Below are 21,677 nucleotides of genomic sequence, written 5' to 3'. Positions count from 1 at the left end.
TCCCCTTCCAGTATTCTCCAAGCATGACGATGAGCGTGTGATCCCCTCCTCTTCTCCGAGACGCTGAGAGAGCCGGCATTGCAGGCGGGAAGATGCCAGAAATTATGCAAGAAGAAGTGAGGTGTCATTACCCAGGAGCTGGGGGAGGGGCGTCTCCCTGCTCCCCCTCAGCCCCCACCCTCCTCCTCCAGTCCCCCCCACCTGTCCCAATTTTAGTTTCATGCAATAAAAAGGCCGAACTTTTTATTCCATAAAACATGAAGGACAAAACTCAAAATAAAAATATATTTCAAGTCAATGACCAGAAAAATCCCACCCCTTGCCCTTTCCCAAAAGGACCTTTTATGTACATGACACTTTTTTGTTGTTTTTTTTGTTTGTTTGTTTGGGGTTTTACCGTTACTGGGATTTTTTAATTTGTTTTCAGGGGGGTTTTTTTGGGGGAAAAATTTTTAAAAATGGAAGCTTCTAGCAAGTCCCCCACCCACCCCACCCCAATCAACCTCTTTGCTTTCTTCTTTAAAAAAAAAAAAAAAAAATAGAAAAAAAGAAAAAAGGACCAAAAAAAAAAAAAAAAAAAAGCCCTGCTGTCTGTCTGTACCCAAGCCCTTCCACCAGGAAAGCTAGTCTAGGTGTGAGATCTCACGCTGTCTTTGTAGCCATCTAAAAATAATAATAATAATAATAAACTGGGCAGTTTACAATCGGTGGTTTCTTTCAAAAGGCCTTTTTTGGAAAGAGACAAGAAAGTCCCCTTTCTCCATTTGGGGTTTTCGGTTTGTGCGGATGGGCAAGTAAGGGGTGGGAACCTGTTTTGTTTTCGCTTGGTTTCTCCCGGCGAGGTGGCCTCAGCAGCTGCACAACTGGGACCCCAGAACCACCCCCTCCCGTATGTGGCCCGAGGGGCCAGACCACCTGACCGCTTTCAGGACTCCGCCACAGCGGAGACTCGCTGTGACCCGGTGGCATGCACTGTGTTCCCAGGACTGCTTCCTCCTCTCTCTCTTCTGGACCTTCCCCTGCCCGGCCTCCCTGCCGCTCCAGCCCTCTCCTCAGCCCCCACCCCAGTCTTCCCAGCGAGAATCCTGCCAGCTGGGTGGTGGCCTGGACGGAGCGCAGTGGGGGAGGCCGCCCCCAACAGGATGGCTATGACCTGGGACATGGCAACCGTGACCCCCGCGTTCTCGCCCCGTGGCCCTGGCTCGCATCGTCCTCGTCGTGTGTGCTCGTGTGTGCGGGCACTGTAGGGCTGGAGTTTGGGTTTCCTTTTGTTTTGGGTTTTTTTTTTTTTTTTCTCTTGATTCTTGCTTCTTTTTCAAAGATGGGAATTGACCAGAATTGCTCTGTATACGCTTGGAACTGGATGGAAAGACTTTGGAATAGCTGTTGGGGGGGCGGGGGACACCAACAACCAAACAGACGTGCTGTTTCCGGTCCTGTTTTTATTTTCAAAAACCGACAAATGCGACAGTGGAGCCTGTCCCCTCCTAGGAGGGGTGACTCATGGCCTCCCTCACCTCACTACCCCCATCGAACCTCTGTGTCTTGCCCTGAAGACACCCGAATTCTTTGTACATTTACAGCCCCTCCTCCCTGCTCCCCTGTAGCTGCTGTTTGTTTTCCTCCCTCCCCTTCCTGATCCATGTATATCATACTATGTGAGATACCATCTGCCTGAAAAAAGACCTTGTGCGGATTATTGGGAACATTGTAGCTGTTTCTGTGTTTTTTCTTACCTTGTAGTCTGGTTCTGAATTAAGAGAGGAAAAAAAAAGTAATTATGATACATTGTAGTTTGTGTACGATATATGTTGATAACGTTTTATTAAAGGGACATCTTTTTTCCGCAGCCCTTCCTGACATGTTTGGGGGCAAACGTGGGTGGGAGTTTATTATTATACTGATTACAAAATGTGAGGTGGACTGCTTGGGCACAGTTTCTGTTCCCGGTGCATGACAAGATTTTGTTTTGTGTTCAGGTTGTCCTCCCTGTTTTCCTGGGCATGTGAATTCTGCATTTTCTGTGCACAGTTGCAGTGGCCTTTGGGGAAGGTGGGTTGGGAAGGGAGACATCAGTGTCACGTCAAATATTTGGGGGCACTGCCAGAATGTATTTTTCAGGGAGTAGAAAAGTTTCCTGGTGTTTTCCAAGGAGAATCAGCACTGGCCAGTGCCAGTTGTGGCCCTGAGGGTGGCAGCCACACCTGGCTTTCCCACTCAGGTGGAGTGATTCACTGGTCCTAGGCTGGGGGCCCCACGGAGCTTCAGTCTTGTGTTTTTGTTGTTTTCCCTCCAAGGCAAGGGGGAGCCCTTGGAGGATTTTCACAATAGCCTTTCCCCAATGCATCCTGGAAGGTGGTTGGGTGGGGCAAGGTAAGCAGCGGGACAGGGGCATTTGAACATTTAGAAAGTAGGACTTTCTGCTTTCCTTGAGCTCTGGGGACCTTGCTCCAGGCCCGCAGAAGGGGAGGGAAAGTGTCGTAGCTCAGTACATCTCTACATGGTCTGACCCTTCCAGACACACATTGCCAATTTCCGATCCTGTCTTTACCGCTACTTACTGTGAACATGGGCGAGTTAGTTTCTACCTGTGCCCTGCTTACCTCATTTATAAACGGGGATAACGGTTTACCTACCTCATGAGGTTGTTGGGAGGATGAGGTGGCTCTTGTGAAGGGTTTAGACCATGCCTTGCACGTAGTACGAACAGCAGTGTTAGCTGTTAGTGGTACTGTTCCTCCTATGGGGCAGGTGCAGAGTCCAAATGGGTGTGATGGGAGGATCTAGAAGCTTGCATTTTGCCCTTCCCTCAGCTTGGAATCAGGTTTCTAGGCTCTTCCTCAGCACAGACACCTTTGAACAACTGGGCAGCCCTCACCGTTGGAAGAGGATACTCAGGCTGGGACTGACCTGCACTCAGAGCTCTGAAGAAGTTTCTGTTCCACCAGCAGGGAGCCTCTGCCACGTGCCAACCCAGTGCTGGGCAAAGGAGGTGGTGATGAGCAAGCAGCCACCCGTTACCCTTGCCGCCACCTGGGATTCCCAGGCAGGACTCGGGCAGGTGGGAGCCACGGTATGGGGGTGCCAGGCTGGAAGCGAACCCAGTTCATGGGTGCCCCGGTAGGGAGGAAAGGGCCCAGCCTGCAGTGGGATCCTGCTTTGCACCTCCCTGCACACCTCTGCTTATAGGGTAAGAACACCAAGCACCTTCCCACACCACCCCTCAGCCTGTGGCCCCCAGCAGCTAGGCTCCTCAAAGCTGGAGCCGACATCCAAGTGTTCCGTGTCCCCAGAATCGCCAAGCAGGCGCTCAGTTTCTCATGGAGTAACCGGATGTTTGTTGAGTAGTCACCCCTGCACCTTCCCCTGCATGCTGTCACCTATGGGCCCAGGTGGGTGGCCTTCACAACTTCCTGTTTCTGTGGATCCAGAGGCCAACTGCTGTCAGTGTCTGCCAGCAAACTGGGAGTTCCTGGAGAACAGAGACCAGGGCTCATTCTGCGTCTCTGGTTCCCAGCACGAGGCCAGGCACACAGCAGGTATTTATAAAATGGGCTGGATTGCCCCCGGAAGAGGTCTGTAGTGGGGAACCTTAGGGCTCAGTCCCCAGTCCTGACCTAGTCTTCCATGGTGGCCCAGCTGGGGATGAGGAAACCCATGGACGCACACGTGTGTTTCGGGGGGAGGGTGACAGCTAGAAGGGGCTGCGCTGCTGTTGACAGGCTGGCTCTTAACTCTGGGCAGCAAGCCCACCCTGGATGCAGGTGGTGAGGCCGAGGGAAGCAGGCATTTGAGATTTGGAGAAGTGGCTACATCTCTGTGGAAAGGACAGCTGTCCTCACATAGCTTTCTAGCTCCTCACACTATACATACTCTGAGCCTCAGTTTCCCCATTTGTAGAGGGAGGATAAAACCCACCAAGTCCCGCCTGCCTTACCTTGCACATGAGGTGCGTGGGACTTGAGAGCACAGTGGGCGCCCAGGGCTTAGCTCTGAGCTCCACGGGGGACACACCAAGGCCAGCCGCTAGGACTGCTCACTCAAGGTGGGTTGTGAGGAGGGCCCGCCACCCAGCCCGGCCTGCGGCACCGGCTTCTCCCAGGGCGGTCCTTGAGCTGCAAGGTCACCTACTGGCGGCCTCGCCTCTGCTGACTCGCAGCCTCCTTCCCACGCCCGAGTTGGCTGGCTTTGCCCCCACCCCCGCCTCCCACCGGACTCCAGGGGCTTCGGCCCACCCAGCCTGGCTTCAAAGCAGTCGCCACCATCCCACCAAGCCGAGAAGGCAAGCTGCGAAGCAGACAGAGTACAAGCCTGGGGGCCAGACACACAGGGCCGGCGTCCCGCTTTGCCATTTACCAGCTCTGGTGGCGGTGATGCTGCTCCAGCTCGCTCCCCAGAGGCCCTCTGGCAGGCAGCAGGGAAGGCCCACCTGCTTCCGTGGCGAACAGCTCTCAGCCCAGTCCCTTTGGGAACTGCACTCTGCCCAAGGAGGCTACCCAACCCGTCTCTCCCATGCAGGGGAGCGGTGTATAGCCAGCCGATCATGGCGACAGACTGGTGGCGTCTGAAGAAAGGCTCACCTCCTTGCCACCCACGGAACCGGGAGCCGGCCGAGACCTCAGGTGCAGTCACCGGGCTCAGAGCCCTCTGCACAGCAATGCCGCCACCACTCCCCAAAGGTGCTAGTCCTTGAGGCCCTCCCCAAACTCACCTGCAGATTGTCTCGATGAGTTTCCCGGTGACCTACACCACTAGCTGTGTGACCTAGGTGACCTTATACTATCTGAGGTCCCTTATTTTGAGGGCCCAGCACACGGTAGGCACCCAGCATCTTTCGTGAATACAGAAACACTGACCTTGCAAGAGCGGTGTGAGGAGTAAATAGGATGCGGTGTGTAAGGTGCCGGGCCCAGAGCAGGACCTGGATGCTATGTGAACAGAGGCCAGCTGAACCACAGATGTATTCCATTAACCCGGATGCTAAGGAGAAACCTACAATGAATACTCTCTTCAGATTTCCCGCAGTCATTATGGAATGAGCCCACAATTCAAGGAGTCCCGTAAGATCGCCCAAGTGTCAGAGAGCACCTATTACATGGCAGATGCTAGGTGCACACCATCTACAGTCTTCAGAACAAGGAGGTCACGTTCTCCTCAAGTTTCAGGTGAAGAAGGTGAAACTCAAAGAGACAAAGGCTCTTCTCTAAAGTCAAAATGGACCACGGCAGAGCTGAGCTTAAGGTCAGGCAGTCAGGCTGCCAGGACAGCACCTGCTCAGGACGCCACCTACACGCAGCCACAGGCGACCCTTCTGACAGCACCCCACACCGGGCACAGGCTCCAGTGCCTCTCAAGGGCTCTTTATTGGCATCCAGACCAGGGGACAAGGGAGCCCTCAGGCTCCGGGCAGTCACTGCCCTGGATGCAGGATCTTCCACGGGAGGGGCAAGGGGGCTTCAGACTCAGAGCGGTCCTTGGCTCACACGGCACCATGCAAATACAGAGCTAAAAACTTCCTGAATGTCTCTGGCTGGAAACCAGTCGGCCCAACAGGTTCCTGGAAAAAACACAGCCCATTAGGATCCTGCTACTAGGTTTAATGAAAACAAAGGTCGGTTTTATGTAAACCCTCAGACCTGGATAATCCCAGTCTCTTCCTCTCGTGGACCAAGAAGCGGCACCAGGGAGCTGGTACAAAGAGAGGACGGAGGGGCTGGGTTGGTGGACGTGATGCGCTCATAGTGCTTTCAGCCAGTTCGTCAGTGGGCACCGCCCTCACGCCTCATCCCTCTCACCTCAACCACGGTGAACAAATGGTCTGCTGACCCTTTCCGTTCCGGGGGACGATAATCCCTCACTAATCCACACACACAGATCAGGCCCCTTCTCCTGTACTGGGCCTATGCCCAGTGTTAGAAACCCAACGGAGGCTTGAATCTGGCTCTGCCCTCAAGGAGCTTGCGGCTGGGTGTTCAAACAGGGACAATAAACGGTGACAGGCCTCACAGCAGTAGGGAAATGATGCTCAGGAAGCAGGGGAGATGACTCACTGACTCCCATACATGGAAGAGACCAGGTATGAATGAGTATTAAAGGGCAAGGAGAGTGGGCCAGAAAGGCAGAACAAAAGGCAGGCGGCTTCACAGAGAGTACATGTGCCAGTGCAGAGGAGGGAAGAGAAGGGTGAGGCTGGAGCCCATGGTCTGTGCTAGGGGGCAGGGTTGGGTTAGCAGCTCAACTTGACAGGCACCGAGGAGCCATCTGAGCAACCAGGATGTGTCTGGCACTAAGTCAGTGTTCTAGAAGGGAGGACCCACAGACGAGAAGGAGAGCAGGGTTAAGGGAAGAGAGTGCAGGGGTAGCGGGTGTGGCTGCAGGTGACAGATAACGGTGTCTGGGGCCAAAGAGAAGGGCCCAGACGGGGGAGGGGTTTACAGGGCAGAAGCAGCACCGACAGGTACAAGAGACGTAACTATGCGGCTGCCGCACCGATGCTATTCGAGGGGCCGATACCAGCTCCGCACAGCACGTCTGCTCAGGCCCATGTGGGACCCCCAGCCGCAGACCCAGCAGCACCCCTACTCTGCTCTCTCGCAGCCCCCGATGTGCTCTTGACTCTTCAGAGTGCTTATCACTGCCTGACATTACAGCATTAATTTTAGACACCGCCACCGCCCACTGCACAGGAAGCAGGCCTACACTCTGCCAGTGGAGCACTGAGGTGCGGCAGTGATGAGCCACCGGAAGAATCCCGTGTCCTTGGAATGAAATGAAGGAATGAATGCCTCGTCCACAGGCCCTGCCTCCAAAGAGCTTAGGGCTCAGTTTGATGGAGGAGAAAAACCTACAAACAGCTGACTGCAGAACAGCAGCAGGACTGTGCTATGATGGGGGAAACACGGGGGCTATGGGACCCACCCGAGACACTTAAGTGAGGCTGGCAGGGGGGTGCTGGGTCCTTATGCTAAACCTGGAAGGACAAGGAGGGGATGGCCAGATGAAAGAAATGGGGGCGGGGGGAGAAGCCTCCTTTACAAAAGCAGCAGCTCCTACTAAGACCACAGGCTAGCAGCTGGGCACGCAGGGTGCCGTGAGGAGCCAGGTGTGGAGGGGGACAGGGGGAAGCGGGAGGGGAGAGCCAGGGAGGGCCCAGGGTGGAAGGTGCCATTTTAGGTGACAGGCAGGGCTAAAGTAGCCCTCCAGGTAGAGATCCTGGGCAGGAAGTTCCTAAAGCCAGGGTCCCACTCGCAAGCATCCCTTCAACTCTACCCCTGGCTCACTCTGGGGAAACTGAGTCACAGCCCCGATCCAATCACAAGACTGGAGATGGCTGGACTTACCACCACCACCTTCTTTTTGATCACTGGGCGACACCAAAAATGCTGATAGAGGAGCTGGTCTGAGTCCACCCAGACCAGATTCTTGACGCCCTCGTTAGAGGCCAGGTCTGTGGTGTTCAGCTGTAACACCAGGAACTGGAAGACACGTCCATCGGTGCCCACGCTCTGCACAACTACCGGCTGCTCCAAAACTTTAGTGTCACTCTGAGAGGAAAAGGGGACAAGTAAATCAAACCAGAAACGCTGGGGTGTGAAGAACGGCACAGAACGGGCGGCTTCTAGTTCTGGCCTTTACAACAAACGTCTGCTCCCATTTAAGGGTTCCACCACGGGGCCATGAAAACAGAGTAAGTTGAGGGCACCATCCAGAATAAGGCCAGCCCTCCCTCCCCCAGCCTGGCTCTGCTGACGTGGCATCTCATGGTTAAGCACACGGAATAATCCCTGCCGCTGGGAGGTGATGACCGGGCAAGCGGCAAGAGTACAGGAAGGTGAGCTGGGAAGTTAACAAGAAATCCCTCAAACCCATGGTGTTACGTGATGGTAACGGCAGTGACATCAGTTCCATCGAACGTTAACCTGGAGGGTCAGTGAACATATATAACCTCACTCAGTTCTCACTCTACTTGACAGATGAGGAAACCGAGACTCAGCAAGGCAAGTGACTTATCTGAAGTCACACAGACGTGTGGCGCCGAACGGACTGGCCCACGCTCCGGCATGCTCACCTTCCACTTCTGCCTTGCTCCTGAGGGCCTGGCACCCTGGAATGCTCTAAGCCTGCAGTTAGTTGCCTTACTTGGGCTTCATGCTCCCGATGCAACTCCAGAACGTGTCAGATTCCTGGAGTGTCCACAGCACTGTGTCGGCACCAGGTTTTCCCCAGTCAACACATTTGCTAATGCTCCTCAATTAGTGCCCCTTGGTAATAATAAGAACAGCAGCAACCAGTTACTGAAAGCCTCCCACGTGCCTGGCATTATACCAGTTTTACACAGAGTCACCTGTAATCTCATGATTCTAGCAGTCTATTCCCACTTCACTGATGAGGGTCAGAGAGGTGGTATAATCTGTTCCAGGTTACCCACGAGACGTGAGCCAGGATCAGACCCCAAGCTACGAAATCACTTAAAACCCCATCGTGACTGACACCTAGCGCCCCACTGTATCTGACACTAGTACCTCTCTGCACCCCTGGTAGCGTCCCAGCGTGGATGACAAATTCTATGTTCACACCACTGAGACTCTGCACAGAGTCCAGTTTGGTGACGACTACCCACGGGACAGAGATCCAACGGGCAAGCCCCATGAAGCAGAGCATCCTGGATTCAAAAATGCTGCCTATGTTCACCCCTCCGGGCTGAATGCGACATTAGGAATAGCTAATGTCAGACCTCAGTGTGGGCCACACCGGGACTGCTGGCCTTAGAAATACCTGTTCTTAGCTGCACGAGAAATAAATAAAAAGAAAAGTACCTCTAAGTGTTAGCTGAGAATTCTGTATTGACTCTTATCTCCCTCTACAGATCAATAAAACTGCAGGTAGTACATAAATTTCTCAGCAATTTTACCCTTTACATGGAGGCTCTTCCCATAATTGCTCAACTTCACATCCCCAGGAATAATTTGTACCTGGAGGGGGTGGGGAGGTCCCCTCTCCTACCCAACTGGGTGGCAATTAGCGTCAGCCTTGCTACCCGGGCTCTGCTGGCAACAGCTGGCACAGACGCTATGACGAGCTTGCAGACCTGGTACCTGGCATGTGACTGTCTGCTTCCTTCCCCGGCCCCAGAGTCGAGAGGCAGCATGCCCTTTGAAGCTGGAGGGATCAGGGCTCCAATGCCAGCTTCCTCACTCGACAGCTGTGGGATCTTGGGCAAGTCACCTAACCGTCCAGAGCCTTCATGAGTATGCAGTCAGAGAATGGGAATAAAGACAACAACCCTCAAGGATTGGAAAGTCACATGAAGATGTGACAGTGGCTAATCTCTTAGCTGTGTGACACTGGCAAAGTTACCTAGCCTCCCTGAGTTTCAGTTTCTTCATCTGTAACATGAAGCTGACAGTATCTGCCCAGGGGGTTGCTACAGGGATCTGACAATGCAGTGGTTTTCAACCTTGAGCTTAAACCAGCATCACCCAGAGGGCTTCTCACAGCACTGGTTACTTGGGTTCCATCCCCAGTTTCTGATGCAATTTTGCATTTCCACCAAGTTCCCAGATGATGCTCATGCAGCTAATACACGACCACACTTTGAGAAACACTGACACAAAGAATCCTAACTAAACATCTGGCACGTGGCAAATGTTCAATCTAGGCAAGGTCCATTCCACTCCCTATCTCATTGGGCTAACCACACCTCCACAAACCCACCTAGTTCCTAGACCAAGAAGGATGGGAAACAGAACACTGTGAGTTTCACTCCTCCAGGGGGGCCTTGGACCTGGGAGCTGGCAGCAACTCTCAGCACTCCTCCTAATACACACCCATCCCACCCCCTCCCCGACTCCCCAGGATCCAGTGTCCTGGGCCTGCTCAGGGAATCCCCTACTGCCATTCCCTACTCCCTCCCGGGAGGCCTTTGCTCCCAGCCAGGCTCTCACCAATGTGGGGGCTAGCTCTGTGGGACAACTACTCAGCCTGCACGCTACACCATCCAGGTCTGAGACACTCTCTCAGAATCAAGGGGCTATCACCAAATGGCATCTGGGTCCCCAGAATCCGCCCTCACTTGGCAGGCAGGTCTGCACCACCTCTACTGCTCTCCTTCCTCCTGCCCAAAGGAGCCTTGTGCTCCAGGTCTGGTATCAGAGAACCGAGGCGTCGTCCCAGAGCACAAGTAACTGAAGCTGTAGGTGCTGGGTGCACCTAGTTCTGGTCCTCTCTCCCCCACTCACTGTGTGTAATGCTGGACAAGCTGTATTTGGTGGCATCACTTGGGAAACGGGGATGACGAAGAAACCTTGTGGGCTATTTTGATCAACAAATGAGGTATCTTATGTAAAAACACAGGCACACCGTAGGCCCCTGACAGATGTCAGTTTACCCCTGTGGGGTGAGTGGAAGTGCCTCTCCCTGAAACTCCTCAGTCAAACAAGGAATCCCCCCTGTGCCTCCCTTCTTTCCGTGAGCAGCGTAAGCAGGAGGCCAACAACACGTCAAGTACCTTGGAGGTCTTCTCCACGTACATACCCCATAGAGGCGCCGGGCCTGAGCCAGGGCATTGCCAAAGGCAAACAGGATCATCTTGGCCCGCAGGTGATCTGGTTGAAGGCGGTGTGGTCGTAAACTGGCTGTCTCCAGGAAATATAAGGTGTGGGGATAGGGGTAAGGATAGCCCTCCTGGAATCCTGCAAGGTACATAATCATGTGGAGGGGTGGAAAGGATGATCAGCCTGTCCCAAAGCCTGAGGAATGTCACCCGACCTTAGCTCCATGCCAGGCACTACAGACTCAGTAAAGGCAGATGTTATCCCTACAGCTCGGGGGATGACAAACTACAGCCTGCCAGCAACATCTGGCCCCTCCCATTTGTGAAAATAAAGTTCATACTGGGACGTAGTCATGTCCACTCATTTACACAGTGTCTACGGAGTAGCTGTCACAGAGACCATCTGTGGCCTGCTAAACCTGAACTATTTACTATCTCTTTACTGAAAATGTTGCCAACCTGTGCCAGGTGATTCCTGCATGCTAGCTCTAACGACACCCCTTTCTCGCTCATTCAAGCACATAGGTGACAATGATGTCAGTAGAAGGAAACCTGAAATCTACGCTAATTATATTTTTAAAAGCAAATCGTTTACGAAATTCCACACTTTATTATTAGCAATAAATAACTCACTTCACACCTCACAAGTGAGCTGCAAACACTGGCACTGAGAATCAAGGCTTAGCCCTTGTTATCCCAGCCACACAACCCTGCCAGGCCATCATTCTCATCCCCTGCACTGCTAGGAGTAAACCCTGGGTAGGCTGGCAGCTTCCGGAACAAGTAATCTGGCTCAGTGAAAGCAGGTGTGAAAAGGAGGAAGAAAGAGGTCGGGAAGACACTGGCTATGAAAATCCCAGAGGTGGGTGCCTGGGTGGCTCAGTAGGTTAAGCATCTTACTTTGGCTCACAGGTCATGATCTCAGGGTTCATAAGTTCGAGTCCTGCATCAGGTGAGCACAAGTCCTGCTTCGGGTGAGCCCTACTTCTCTCTCTCACCGCCCCCTCTTGCTCTCTGCCCCTCCTGGGATTCTCTCTCTGCCCCTTGCTCCCTTGTGCCCTCTCTGAAAAGAAAAGAAAAGAGAAAAGAAAAGAAAAGAAAAGAAAAGAAAAGAAAAGAAAAGAAAAGAAAAGAAAAGAAAGAAAAAAGAAGGAAAATCCCAGAGGCAAGCGCTGCTTCAGACAGACAAGACTTCCCGTGGGCACTTCGGTGGGCCCTCCCCGTGCGCCCAGCCTGAGACATGCACCAGGAACAGCAGCCAAGTGCAGCCTGCCACTACTTTTGAGAGGCTCAGTCTAGAGGGGAAGCAGACGGAAAAAGTGACCATCTCCACACGGAGGACATGTGAAGATATGGGGTGAGCCAGGGGCGGGGGGAGGACAGATGAAAGGCCTCTGACGATGCTGGAAGACCTCACAGCATTTCTGGGAAGAAGAGATTCCAAAGATGAACTGTGACAGATGAACTACTGAGGTGAAGGCAAAAAGAGGTGGACGGTCACAAATCTCAGGGAGAGGACGTGCCGGAGCCTCTGGTGAGAAGGGCTCCACGTGTTACACGTAGCTGGAATAATGGAGGGTCTGCGGGGTACGGGGGAGACACAAGTAAGATTGGTGGCTGGAGAGAGGGGCCGAGGCCGGGCCTGGAGGCCCTCATGTGATAAGCTGAGGAGTTCCAACTTTACCCAACAGGCAACGGGGAGGTGGGCATGGAGGGAAGGACGGAATCTGCTTCAGAAGGGTGCCTCTGGAACCGGGAACCAGAGGGACTGACAGAAAACAGCCTAGGTCAGACTGGCCAGCTGGGAGGCTGTGGCAACAGGCTGGCCGAGAGTGGGTGGGGCTGCTGGAGGTTGTCACTGTGGAGATGACGGGAGGCTGGGAGAAAGACACTACACCTCACAGGGACGGACTGGATGGCACGAACAGCGGGCCTGCCCAGCCTGACACCCTCATTTCTGTCTTGGCTGCCTAGGGAGATGGTGGTGCCTTATTTGATGGAGCTTAGATGAACAGCCCCATTTGAGGCATTTGAGGCCTGTGGGGCTTCCTCAGTCCTAGCAGAATGTTGGCCAGAGTTTACAGGGTGCATGGAGAGAAGGGTGTCTCTCAAGGGACGTGTGAATAAAGGAAACACCTGGTGCCTGACCAAAAGGCCCCCCAAAGATACCCATTCCAACTCTGATGCAACAGTTACCTCTCAGAGGTCAAAAGCAAAGTCAGCCTTTGAACTGAACCCCTTAACCTCCCTGAGTCTCGTTTCCTTGCCTACAAAATGGGGACAACAGTACCTGGCACAAAGGCTGCTACATGGCTCTTAGGAGAAAACGCGCATGAGGCACCCAGCGCAGACTTAGTAAGCATTCAATATATCCCTTCCCTTCAGAAAAAGCAAGACCCTCATCTCCATGCTTCCTGGAAATGCAAGGCTTTGACATTTACCTGTGTTGTCTTTCACATCATACACATTGCATTCCTGAAGATCAATAGTGGGTGATATGGGATAGAAAGTCTCAAGAACATGATTCTTAGTAGCTTCAACCTCCTCCTTGGAGGCGATGGCGGGCAGCGGATCCTTGGTATTCAGTTGGGCTCCGCTAGAACCACGGACCTGAAGGAGAAAAGACTCTAAAAGGGGAGAAAGACAATTAGTCTACCCTGGTCTAAAGTCTTAACTCAGCTCAGCCAAGTCTAGAGCCTTCACCCTGCCATGCTCAAGTCTTACCACTGTCCTAGCTGATCAGCCTAATTGCAGAAAACAAAACTTTGGTTAAATGTTAACCCGGGGATTCTTGAGAAGGGGATCGATCGATGCACTCTTCTTCCTGTGTTCCCTGGCCAACGAGCCCTGAAGCCCGGCAGGCTCTCTAGGTTAGGGCTGCCCCACACAGATGTTCCCAAGCACCTGCTCTACACTGGAGACCCAGAAATTAATGACAGTTACCCTCTGCTCTCGAGAAGCTCACCAGGTAAGGTGCATACAAAAGTATGAGCCATATTCAGAGACAGTAGAGGTGGGGAAAGCCGGCCTCCTCTCAGAGGTCTGAGAATCCTTCTGAAAGTGGTGTGCCTTCAAACTAGCTTCCGACGGATGGATAAGAGCAGAACTTCTCAACTGTGGCACTATTCTCATTTTGGACCAGATAATTCTTCGGTAAGGGAAACTGTCCTGTGCAGCATCCCTCACCCTTACCCCCTAGATGCCAGCAGACCTCCCCGCTCTTTAAGTCATGACAATCAAAAATGTCTCCAGACCTTGCCACATCTCCCTTAGAGGGCAAAACTGCCCTTGGTTAGTTAACAGTTGGCCCAGGCAAAGAAAGGGAAGGAAAAACATTTTGGTTAAGGAAGAATAACCTGTGCAAAGGCACAGAAGTGTGCTCCTCCACGGCAGAGTTTAAGGAGACAAATCCAGGTGACTAGAGCGTGCTGTGGCAGGGAGGGAGGGAGGGAGGGAGAGGGACTGAAACCAGAGGCTGAGGAGAAAGGCTTTATTAAACTCCAGAAAAGGGCCAAGTTGTCTTCAACAGCTGACAGTGAAAAAACTGTGCCAGTCAGAAAGCCTCACCTAGGTCGGATCAGCGTATTTGCTACATGGAGACACAAGTTTATGAGGAAACAAACTCGCATCGGACTAATCAGCAAACCTGCCACCGTGAACATGTGCGGATGCCCTTCACGGAGGTCCCCACGGGAAGCTACGTTGCCACCAGGCAAAATATGCCTGAATGCCTCCCTGAGAATGGCCTCCTGAAGATTCTCCACGGAGGCAAATCTTCCTCTGCTTTGGGTTTTTAGAAACAGTCAAATCATAATGTGATGGTAACAGATCAAGGGTAATGATCTTCTATGTCTAAAAGCTGGTTTGGCCAAGAGCGCTGTCATATAATTAGCGTGTGGTCTCCCTCACTGGGTATGTAAAACAGGGATGCTACATCTGTGGATGGATAAACTCTGATCTGCTTGTTAAAGTACATCATACCCACACCTCAAGAAGAGTTTCCTAAAGTATTTCCTGTTTCCTCACATATAATCTGCAAGGAAGATAAATGTGCCCGGACCTCTCCTAACCTTGGGTTTTAGATTCTCCCCACAGACCACTCTAGTGTGGTTTCCAATTCAATTCCCTCCACATCCCTCCTCCAGTGACAGCTCCAAATGGGGCAGTTTAATTAGAGGTAATACTTGATGATGGGCCAACAAGTACTCCTCTATTAATGAGGATCACTAATTTCCTTAGTGGTGCCATTACCTCTGCAAAGCTGACTCCGTGCCAGAAAGTCCATACTCAAAGGGGCAAGCTGGAGAAACCTGACCAAGTAGATGTCCTGAAAATCCCAAAATCATTCCAGAGCTGGTTTCCCTGCTCCAGAATTCCACCAATCACAACACTGGTGTGCTTTGAACATCCCTGAAACCCCTCAGCGTGGTAATCATTTGCCCATCCCTTCAGTCAGCACCTATCATGTGCCATAAACTGTTAAGACACAGCAGACAAAAAAGAATAAGGCAAGGTCCCTGCCATCAGAAGTTCAGTCTAGTGGGGCAGATATTAGATATTAGAGAATTCCAATACAGTATAATACATGCTCTAATAAAAATAGGCATGATTGGCATAAGAAGCACAGAAGAGAACTAGCTAATCTCTGCATTCACATAGGAAGGGGGCTGGGGCCTTGCAGACAAGTAGAATTTAACCAAAGGAGGAAAGTAGAAAAGAACATTCCACACAGAATGTACAGCACAGTGCAAAAGCTGTCAAAGTTTCATGCCAAAAAGCTCCAGGTGGCTGAAGTGTAAATTTGGCCCGGGGATAGGGGCGCCTGGGTGGCTCAGTCGGTTAAGCGGCCGACTTCGGCTCAGGTCATGATCTTGAGGTCCGTGAGTTCGAGCCCCACGTCGGGCTCTGTGCTGACAGCTCAGAGCCTGAGGCCTGTTTCAGATTCTGTGTTTCCCTCTCTCTGACCCTCCCCTGTTCATGCTCTGTCTCTCTGTCTCAAAAATAAATAAAAAACGTTAAAAAAAAAAATTTTTTTTTAAATTTGGCCCGGGGATGGGGCTGAAGGTGGGGTAGCAGAGAAGGAGGTAAGACTAGAAAGACTAGGTGGTGGCCACATCACAGCGGCTCTGGATCCTATGATAAATGGTTTAAGCTCCTGGGAGACACTTAAGGATCTGAAACAGGGGAGGGAAGTGCGCTTTAGAAAGATCACTCTGGCAGCTACGTGGAAAATGGATTTGGAAAAGGAAGAAAGCATGAATGGGGTAAGAAGGCTCTTGCAATCCAGTATGAGCTTTGTGAAGGCAGAGATAGACTGTGCTTCATCACTTCTTATCTTCAACATTTAGGCACTCATGGGCACTCAATAGATAGATATGGTTGAATTAAGTCTTGGGAAAAAGTGACTAAAACCAAAAAGACTGGCCTGTGGCTAACGATAGGAGGAGGTGTCTGAGCCTACAAATTGGTCTGTGAAGGATGGAAATGAGCACAGGTATGGAGGCGGTGGTGGTGAGCTGGTAGTCAGGCTAAAAGTAGAAAGATAAAATACAGACCAAGATGACTAACCTCGATTCCAGGTGGTGGATAACGTGTAGTTTTTGGCACAGATCCGCCTGGCCAGAGAGGGATGCTTGAGAATCTGGGATTTACACAGCTGTATCAGACTGTCCACAATGACTGGGCTTGGAGGAAAGAAGAAACATTTGGAGATGTAAAGCAACAGGTTGACTCCCAAGATCCATTGACTGGAAATCTTATTGACTTGGGGGAAACTCACCAGTAGGTCTCTCTCTTGGGGGTGTCTTCAGTGGAGTGCCAAAGACGGGCGTGAAAGATCACATTCAGAATGCGTTCATCTTGGTTCTCTATGTGGTTCTTTGGATCATCAACAAGGCTAAGCACTTTCTTGGGAAGGCCTTCTATTAATTTGGCCTTGGTTAGCCACAGGGCCTGCTTTACACCTTTGGGGTAATCAGTTACAAAAACCAAAAAAACAAAAAAGGTGATTCAATAAGAATTGCTGAAGTCTGCCAATAGCATCTTAGGGAAACGTCTGTCTTGAGAGAGACAGGATTTGTACTGTGACATCTGAGGAGTCAGAACTAAAATAAGAGTGAACGCCAGGACCACCAAATTTCAACTCAACCTCAGGAATGACTGCCTATCTAAGGATGGTCAACAGTTGACTGAGGCAGTCGATGCCTGCACAGGAGGAATTCAAACAGCAGCTAAGATGGCTGGGGTCGTAAGGCTAAATCTTGCAGGAAAGTGTCTGTCTGTTGCCTGCAAGATTCAGACTCTAGACTCTGGGACTAGATCGACAGATGCCAACATTTCAAATCCTAGATCCCTTCTATTAACCCACACCAAAATCCCTGATTGGAAAAGCCCTGACAGTGGGCTGGTGACTGCTTTGGGTAGCAGGCTACTCATCCCAGATGGGAAAACACCACTGTTTCAGAGATAGATCTTCATTTAAAAGCTATGTCTGGGATTAAATGGAGCCTAGGGTACTTTGGGGGAGACACCTTCAGGCAATTTCCTTTGTGCTAATAAATGAAATGCTGTAAGGGCAATGGGACTTTTCACTTTCAGCCTTGCAGGCCTTGAGAAATACAAACATTTAAAAATACAACTTCTGGATTTTGTGGTGCACCAGAAAAAGCTCTGAGTGGGAGTCAGGTAACCTGAATTTTAGTTCTGACACTGCTAAACTTCAAAAAATTTTAAAAAAAGATTTTTTTTAATTAAAAAAATTGAGATTTGGGGGCACCTGGGTGGCTCAGTTGATTGAACATCCAACTCTTGTCAGGTCATGATCTTAAGGTCATGATATCAAGTCCCAGGATGGGCTCGCTGCACTCTCCAGTGGGCATGGAGGCTGCTTAAGATTCTCTCTCCTCTCTGCCTCTGTCCCTTCCCTGCTCGCTCTCTCCAAAAAAAAAAGAAATAAATAAAATTGAGATTTTTATGGTTCACTAGAATACGAATAATATGTAATAATTACAGATGCCATTTACTGAGCATCACCATTTACCTGTGCCAGGTACTTTATCTATGAGTTGGATGTGATTTTATGGAATGGAGGAGATCCATCTGGAATCCATTATAGGATGGATTTTATGAAACTCAGAGACTAAGGAATTTACTTCAAGTTACACACCCCGAAAGTGATGGTGGGGAGGACAACGTGAGTCTGTCTACCCTAAAGCCTGGTAATGTTCCCAGGGTCACTCAAGGGTACCAAGTCTTGTGAGGTCCATCATAACACCTTGGTAGGGCAATGGAAGTGTTTAGATGCTGTAAAGTCAGTTTTCAGGAATGGGTCTGATGGGCTTAAGAGACTGGCTGGTTGACTTAAGTTTTTGTCAAATCAAGGATTTATTCTCTGGCTTAGTCCGAAAATCCTGCCAGGTCTTTGTTTCTTAACTACTCCTTGGAAAATACTGCTCCCACTGAACCTGACCATTTTGTGTTTTTAGAACCAGAATCTGCACAGTAATTTGGGGACTAAGGAAGAATAGGCAAGAATACAGGCAAGAATACAGAAAGGGGGGACACATGGGTGGCTCAGTCAGTTAAGCATCCAACTCTTGATATCAGCTCAGGTCGTGATCTCCCAGTTCGTGAATTCAAACCCTGAGTCTGGCTCTGCGCGGACAGTGAGAAGACTGGTTGGGATATTCTCTCTCTCTCTCTCTCTCTCTCTCTCTCTCTCTGCTGCCCACCCCCCTGCCCACCGCTTCTCCACCTCCCCCCACCACGCGCTGGCACTATGTCTCAAAATAAACTTAAAAAAACAAAAAAAAAAGTGACTCAATAAAAGAAGCCCTCCCATCCCCCACGGACCCTGTAAAAGAATTTCTGGTACTGCTCTAGACACACAGACTGGTTTCATTCAGCTCAGTCATTCTGACCTCGTAGTGAGAATGAGGTGGGGAGGTGGGGGAAATAGGCTAGATGGCTTTTAGGTCCAAATCCCTTCCTTGAGAACACCTCAGCTCTGACCTTTGACAAAGGACACTGATCTAGGAAACCAGATACGTAGCCCTGGCTTCACTATTAACCCACAGGGCATCTCTGGGCAAATCACATCCCTCTCTGTTACATTCACCAAGCCTGGGAAATGAGGCCATAGGCCAGGCGATTAAGCACGCTTTCAGCTACGACTTTCCACTATAAACTCCCTCCACCTATTTCTTCAATGTAGTTATGTGTCCAGGGTGTTAAGAGCTGCAAGGGTCAATGTGGTCCAACTAGTCAAAACCACTCAGTTCACAGAAAAGAGAGGCTCTGGAAGGTTCAGCCACTTGCCCCAAATGACTGAGATTTAGATAGAGGCACGGCTAGGGCAGAAACCAGGTCTTTTCACCTCGCCACTCAACCTAATATTCGCTCACACAAGCACAGCACTTCACATCCCACTTAACCCTGAAACCCTCAGAAGACGTAATCACTACCGGCCCCATTTCGCAAAAGAAAGCGAGCTCCACAAAGTTTCAAGGTCTTGACTAAGGCCACAGAGGGTCGGGGTCGGTGCTGGGCGGAGGAACAAGGTCCCTCCTGCTGGTCCTAGGGTCTCACCCTCGAGGAGGCGGCAACGGTGGTGGAAGACGTAGCAGGCCCGATCCTTGTACAGCGGCTGCTCGTGAATCGGGGTTGGGCGGCGGAACTTTGGGTGCGTCCAACCAGGGTCCCAGGGTGGGAAGACCGGCCGCGCCAGCCCGGGCATGAAGTGCATCTTCCCAGCGTAGGTGATGGGCTCCAGTCCAGGGATCTCGTACACCCTGTCCAGGGGAGGAGGCTCGGGCTTCCGCGTGGAGCGCACGCCCCACTCGTACGCCCCGCGTGTCGGGGTCCCGCAGCCCCCAAGACCGAGCGGCCCAGGGCGAGCCAGTGCACGCCTCGCGGGCCCCGACGCCAACGCCATCCCGACTTAGTTTCCTCAAGACCTCCACCTGGACGCCGCCATATTCCCGCGCGCAAAGCCTGCTGGAAGCGAAAGGGGCGGGATGCCAAGGCTCGTTTTATGATTGGCATCCACTTCAACCAATAATGTTCAAGATATCCCTGACTTGCCCCACCCCTCGGACCACTTTTATTTTCTCATAGGTGAGACCCGCTAGGCACTTCCCGCCTCCCGGGAGAGGGCGGAACCTGGAGTAACCTCTCGGGGAGAGGCGCGGGTGTGTAGGTGAGTGGTTTTGGTAGAGGCTGGCATAGGACTAGGGATAGAACACCAGTACTTCAAACCTGAATTTAAGGTAACCTTGACCGCTTACGGGCAGCTGACGCTTGGCAGGGCACTTTCCTCTGAGCCCCAATGTCCCTTACTGTAAAAATAGGGATCGAAATGCCTAAGGGCGCCCGCACAGCTCCCGCCCCTAGTGGGTGCGCTGGAAGTTTCCTTGCCTCACCACCCACTTCTCACAGCTGCTGCGCCTTCACCGGGGCCACCCGCTGAGCCTGAGCGTGGCCCTGTCCACTACACCAGCGCCGCATCCGACTGCACGCCCCTTCCCCGGCGTCAAGAGGGAGTTAGTTTCCTCCCATTTCCTTGGGGTTTCCCCATCTGCCTCCTAGAAGCTAGCCCAGAGCTATGGAGATGTTCTTTGCTCCTTGCACCGACACCAATTTATCAAATGCTTGCGGTGTTGGTCAAGCACTGTGGTGAGCGTTGGGTTTGCGTTGGTGAATAAAACAGCTATGGAATGAAGAGTTTATGGGCAGAAAGCAAGTAAAGTAAATAAGCGATTGCAACACGCATGTATATTTCCTATTTCTTTTCCCCAGTTATTTTTCTTTTTAGCATTTAACACTAAATACCGTGTTTTCCATTTGGGTCTTGTCTGATGACCTTCTCTTCCACTACAATGTAAACTCCATGAGTGCAGCAGGTTTTGTTTCCTCACTGCTCTATCCCGTGCACCTAGAACAGCAGTAAATATGTGGTAAATGAATCAATACATAGTGGAAACAAATAGGGTATGTGACAGGCATGAGAAAGGGGAGGTTCAGGATGGGCCTCTGAGAGGAGGTGACCTTTAAGGAAGACCCAAAGGTCATCTCGCCAGAGGCAACACAGGTGTCAAGGCCTGGCTTAAAGTTAATGTTTCTTAGACTGGAAAGGTAGAGGCTAGGAGCAGGCAGGAACCAGATCTTTAAAGTTCACGGTGGACTTGGCCAACTTCTCTCCCGATTTCCAAAACATCAAAGAAGGTAGGGTAATTAAGACGCAGAGAAGGTAAGTTTAAGGCAAATAATGATAGGAATAACCCTCATGCTATATTGCAGTTTACAGTAACAGAGCTTTTACTTATCTCACTTATCTTGCAAAAACTTCGGGAGTTAAAAAAAAAAGCATAAAGAGGGCTCCAGACTTCATTCACTCACAATACCTACCTGGTCCATAGCACAAAATAAAAATGAGTTGAATTGACGTAACACCATGCTAGACTGCAAGCTTTATCTATGTAGAGAGCCCATGTCCTATTTATATCTGTTGTATCTCAGCACCTAGCACTGTGCCTGGCTCCCAGACCTTATTTATAAACTGAATGAGCACTCACCATTCACTGGAGCCTTGCATATGCCAGGCTTGTGCTTGGTGGCAGAATACAGGAAGAATAAGACACCATCCTTGCCCTCAAGGGGGTTGCCGCCTGCTCAACCCTCCTGAAATCATAGAGCTCACGAACAGTAGAACCAAATTTTCTGAAACCAAAATTTCAGAGAAATTAGGAGAAAGGTGTTTTGCACACAGAGGGACTGCCCTTCTAAAACCAAGCAGTAAGAGAATGTGGACAAGTTCTGATCAGAAGAAGCATGGAGCACCAGGCAAGAAGATTGGATTCGAGCCAGTAGGCAATGGGGAGCCGTTAAAGCTCGCTTAAGTGGGAGACTGGTGTGATAAGAGCTAGTGGCAGGTGTGAGGATGGGTGGTGTAGGGAGAGGCTGGAAGCACATCCTCTGGGACCATGGGAAGCCCCTGTGTAAATGGACATGGGAAGCAGGAAAAGTAGAAAAGGTTTTAAAGGTTAGGAATTGTGGGAGGTGACTGGTAACCAAGAAACGGGACATCCCTGTCTTTTAGGAGCTATGTGACCTTGGTAAGTTATTAAAC

The 21,677-nt window shown here is 51.1% G+C and overlaps 2 protein-coding genes across 4 annotated transcripts in view; one reads left to right on the top strand and one right to left on the bottom strand.

Moving 5' to 3' along the window:
* Positions 1 to 1,706, top strand: part of SSBP3 (single stranded DNA binding protein 3) — a 165,410-nt gene extending 163,704 nt beyond the window's left edge. For all 3 annotated transcript variants that reach the window (XM_030323984.2, XM_030323986.2, XM_030323985.2), the window contains one exon: positions 12 to 1,706. In XM_030323984.2, the coding sequence (XP_030179844.1) occupies positions 12 to 41 (30 nt within the window). In that variant the 3' untranslated portion in view covers positions 42 to 1,706. The remainder of the gene's footprint in view (positions 1 to 11) is intronic.
* Positions 522 to 19,531, bottom strand: MRPL37 (mitochondrial ribosomal protein L37). The gene is made up of 7 exons (XM_030323982.2): positions 19,139 to 19,531; positions 16,332 to 16,515; positions 16,121 to 16,236; positions 12,994 to 13,179; positions 10,534 to 10,691; positions 7,341 to 7,544; positions 522 to 5,557 (listed from the first exon to the last, which is right to left on the bottom strand). Exons 1-7 carry the CDS (start codon positions 19,482 to 19,484, stop codon positions 5,480 to 5,482), a joined length of 1,272 nt encoding a protein of 423 aa, XP_030179842.1. The 5' UTR covers positions 19,485 to 19,531; the 3' UTR covers positions 522 to 5,479.
* Positions 19,532 to 21,677: the final 2,146 nt, after the last annotated feature.

The sequence above is a fragment of the Lynx canadensis genome, chromosome C1 (assembly GCF_007474595.2).
Source record: "Lynx canadensis isolate LIC74 chromosome C1, mLynCan4.pri.v2, whole genome shotgun sequence".
Taxonomy (NCBI): domain Eukaryota; kingdom Metazoa; phylum Chordata; class Mammalia; order Carnivora; family Felidae; genus Lynx; species Lynx canadensis.
This window is presented reverse-complemented; position numbering and strand designations above follow the sequence as displayed.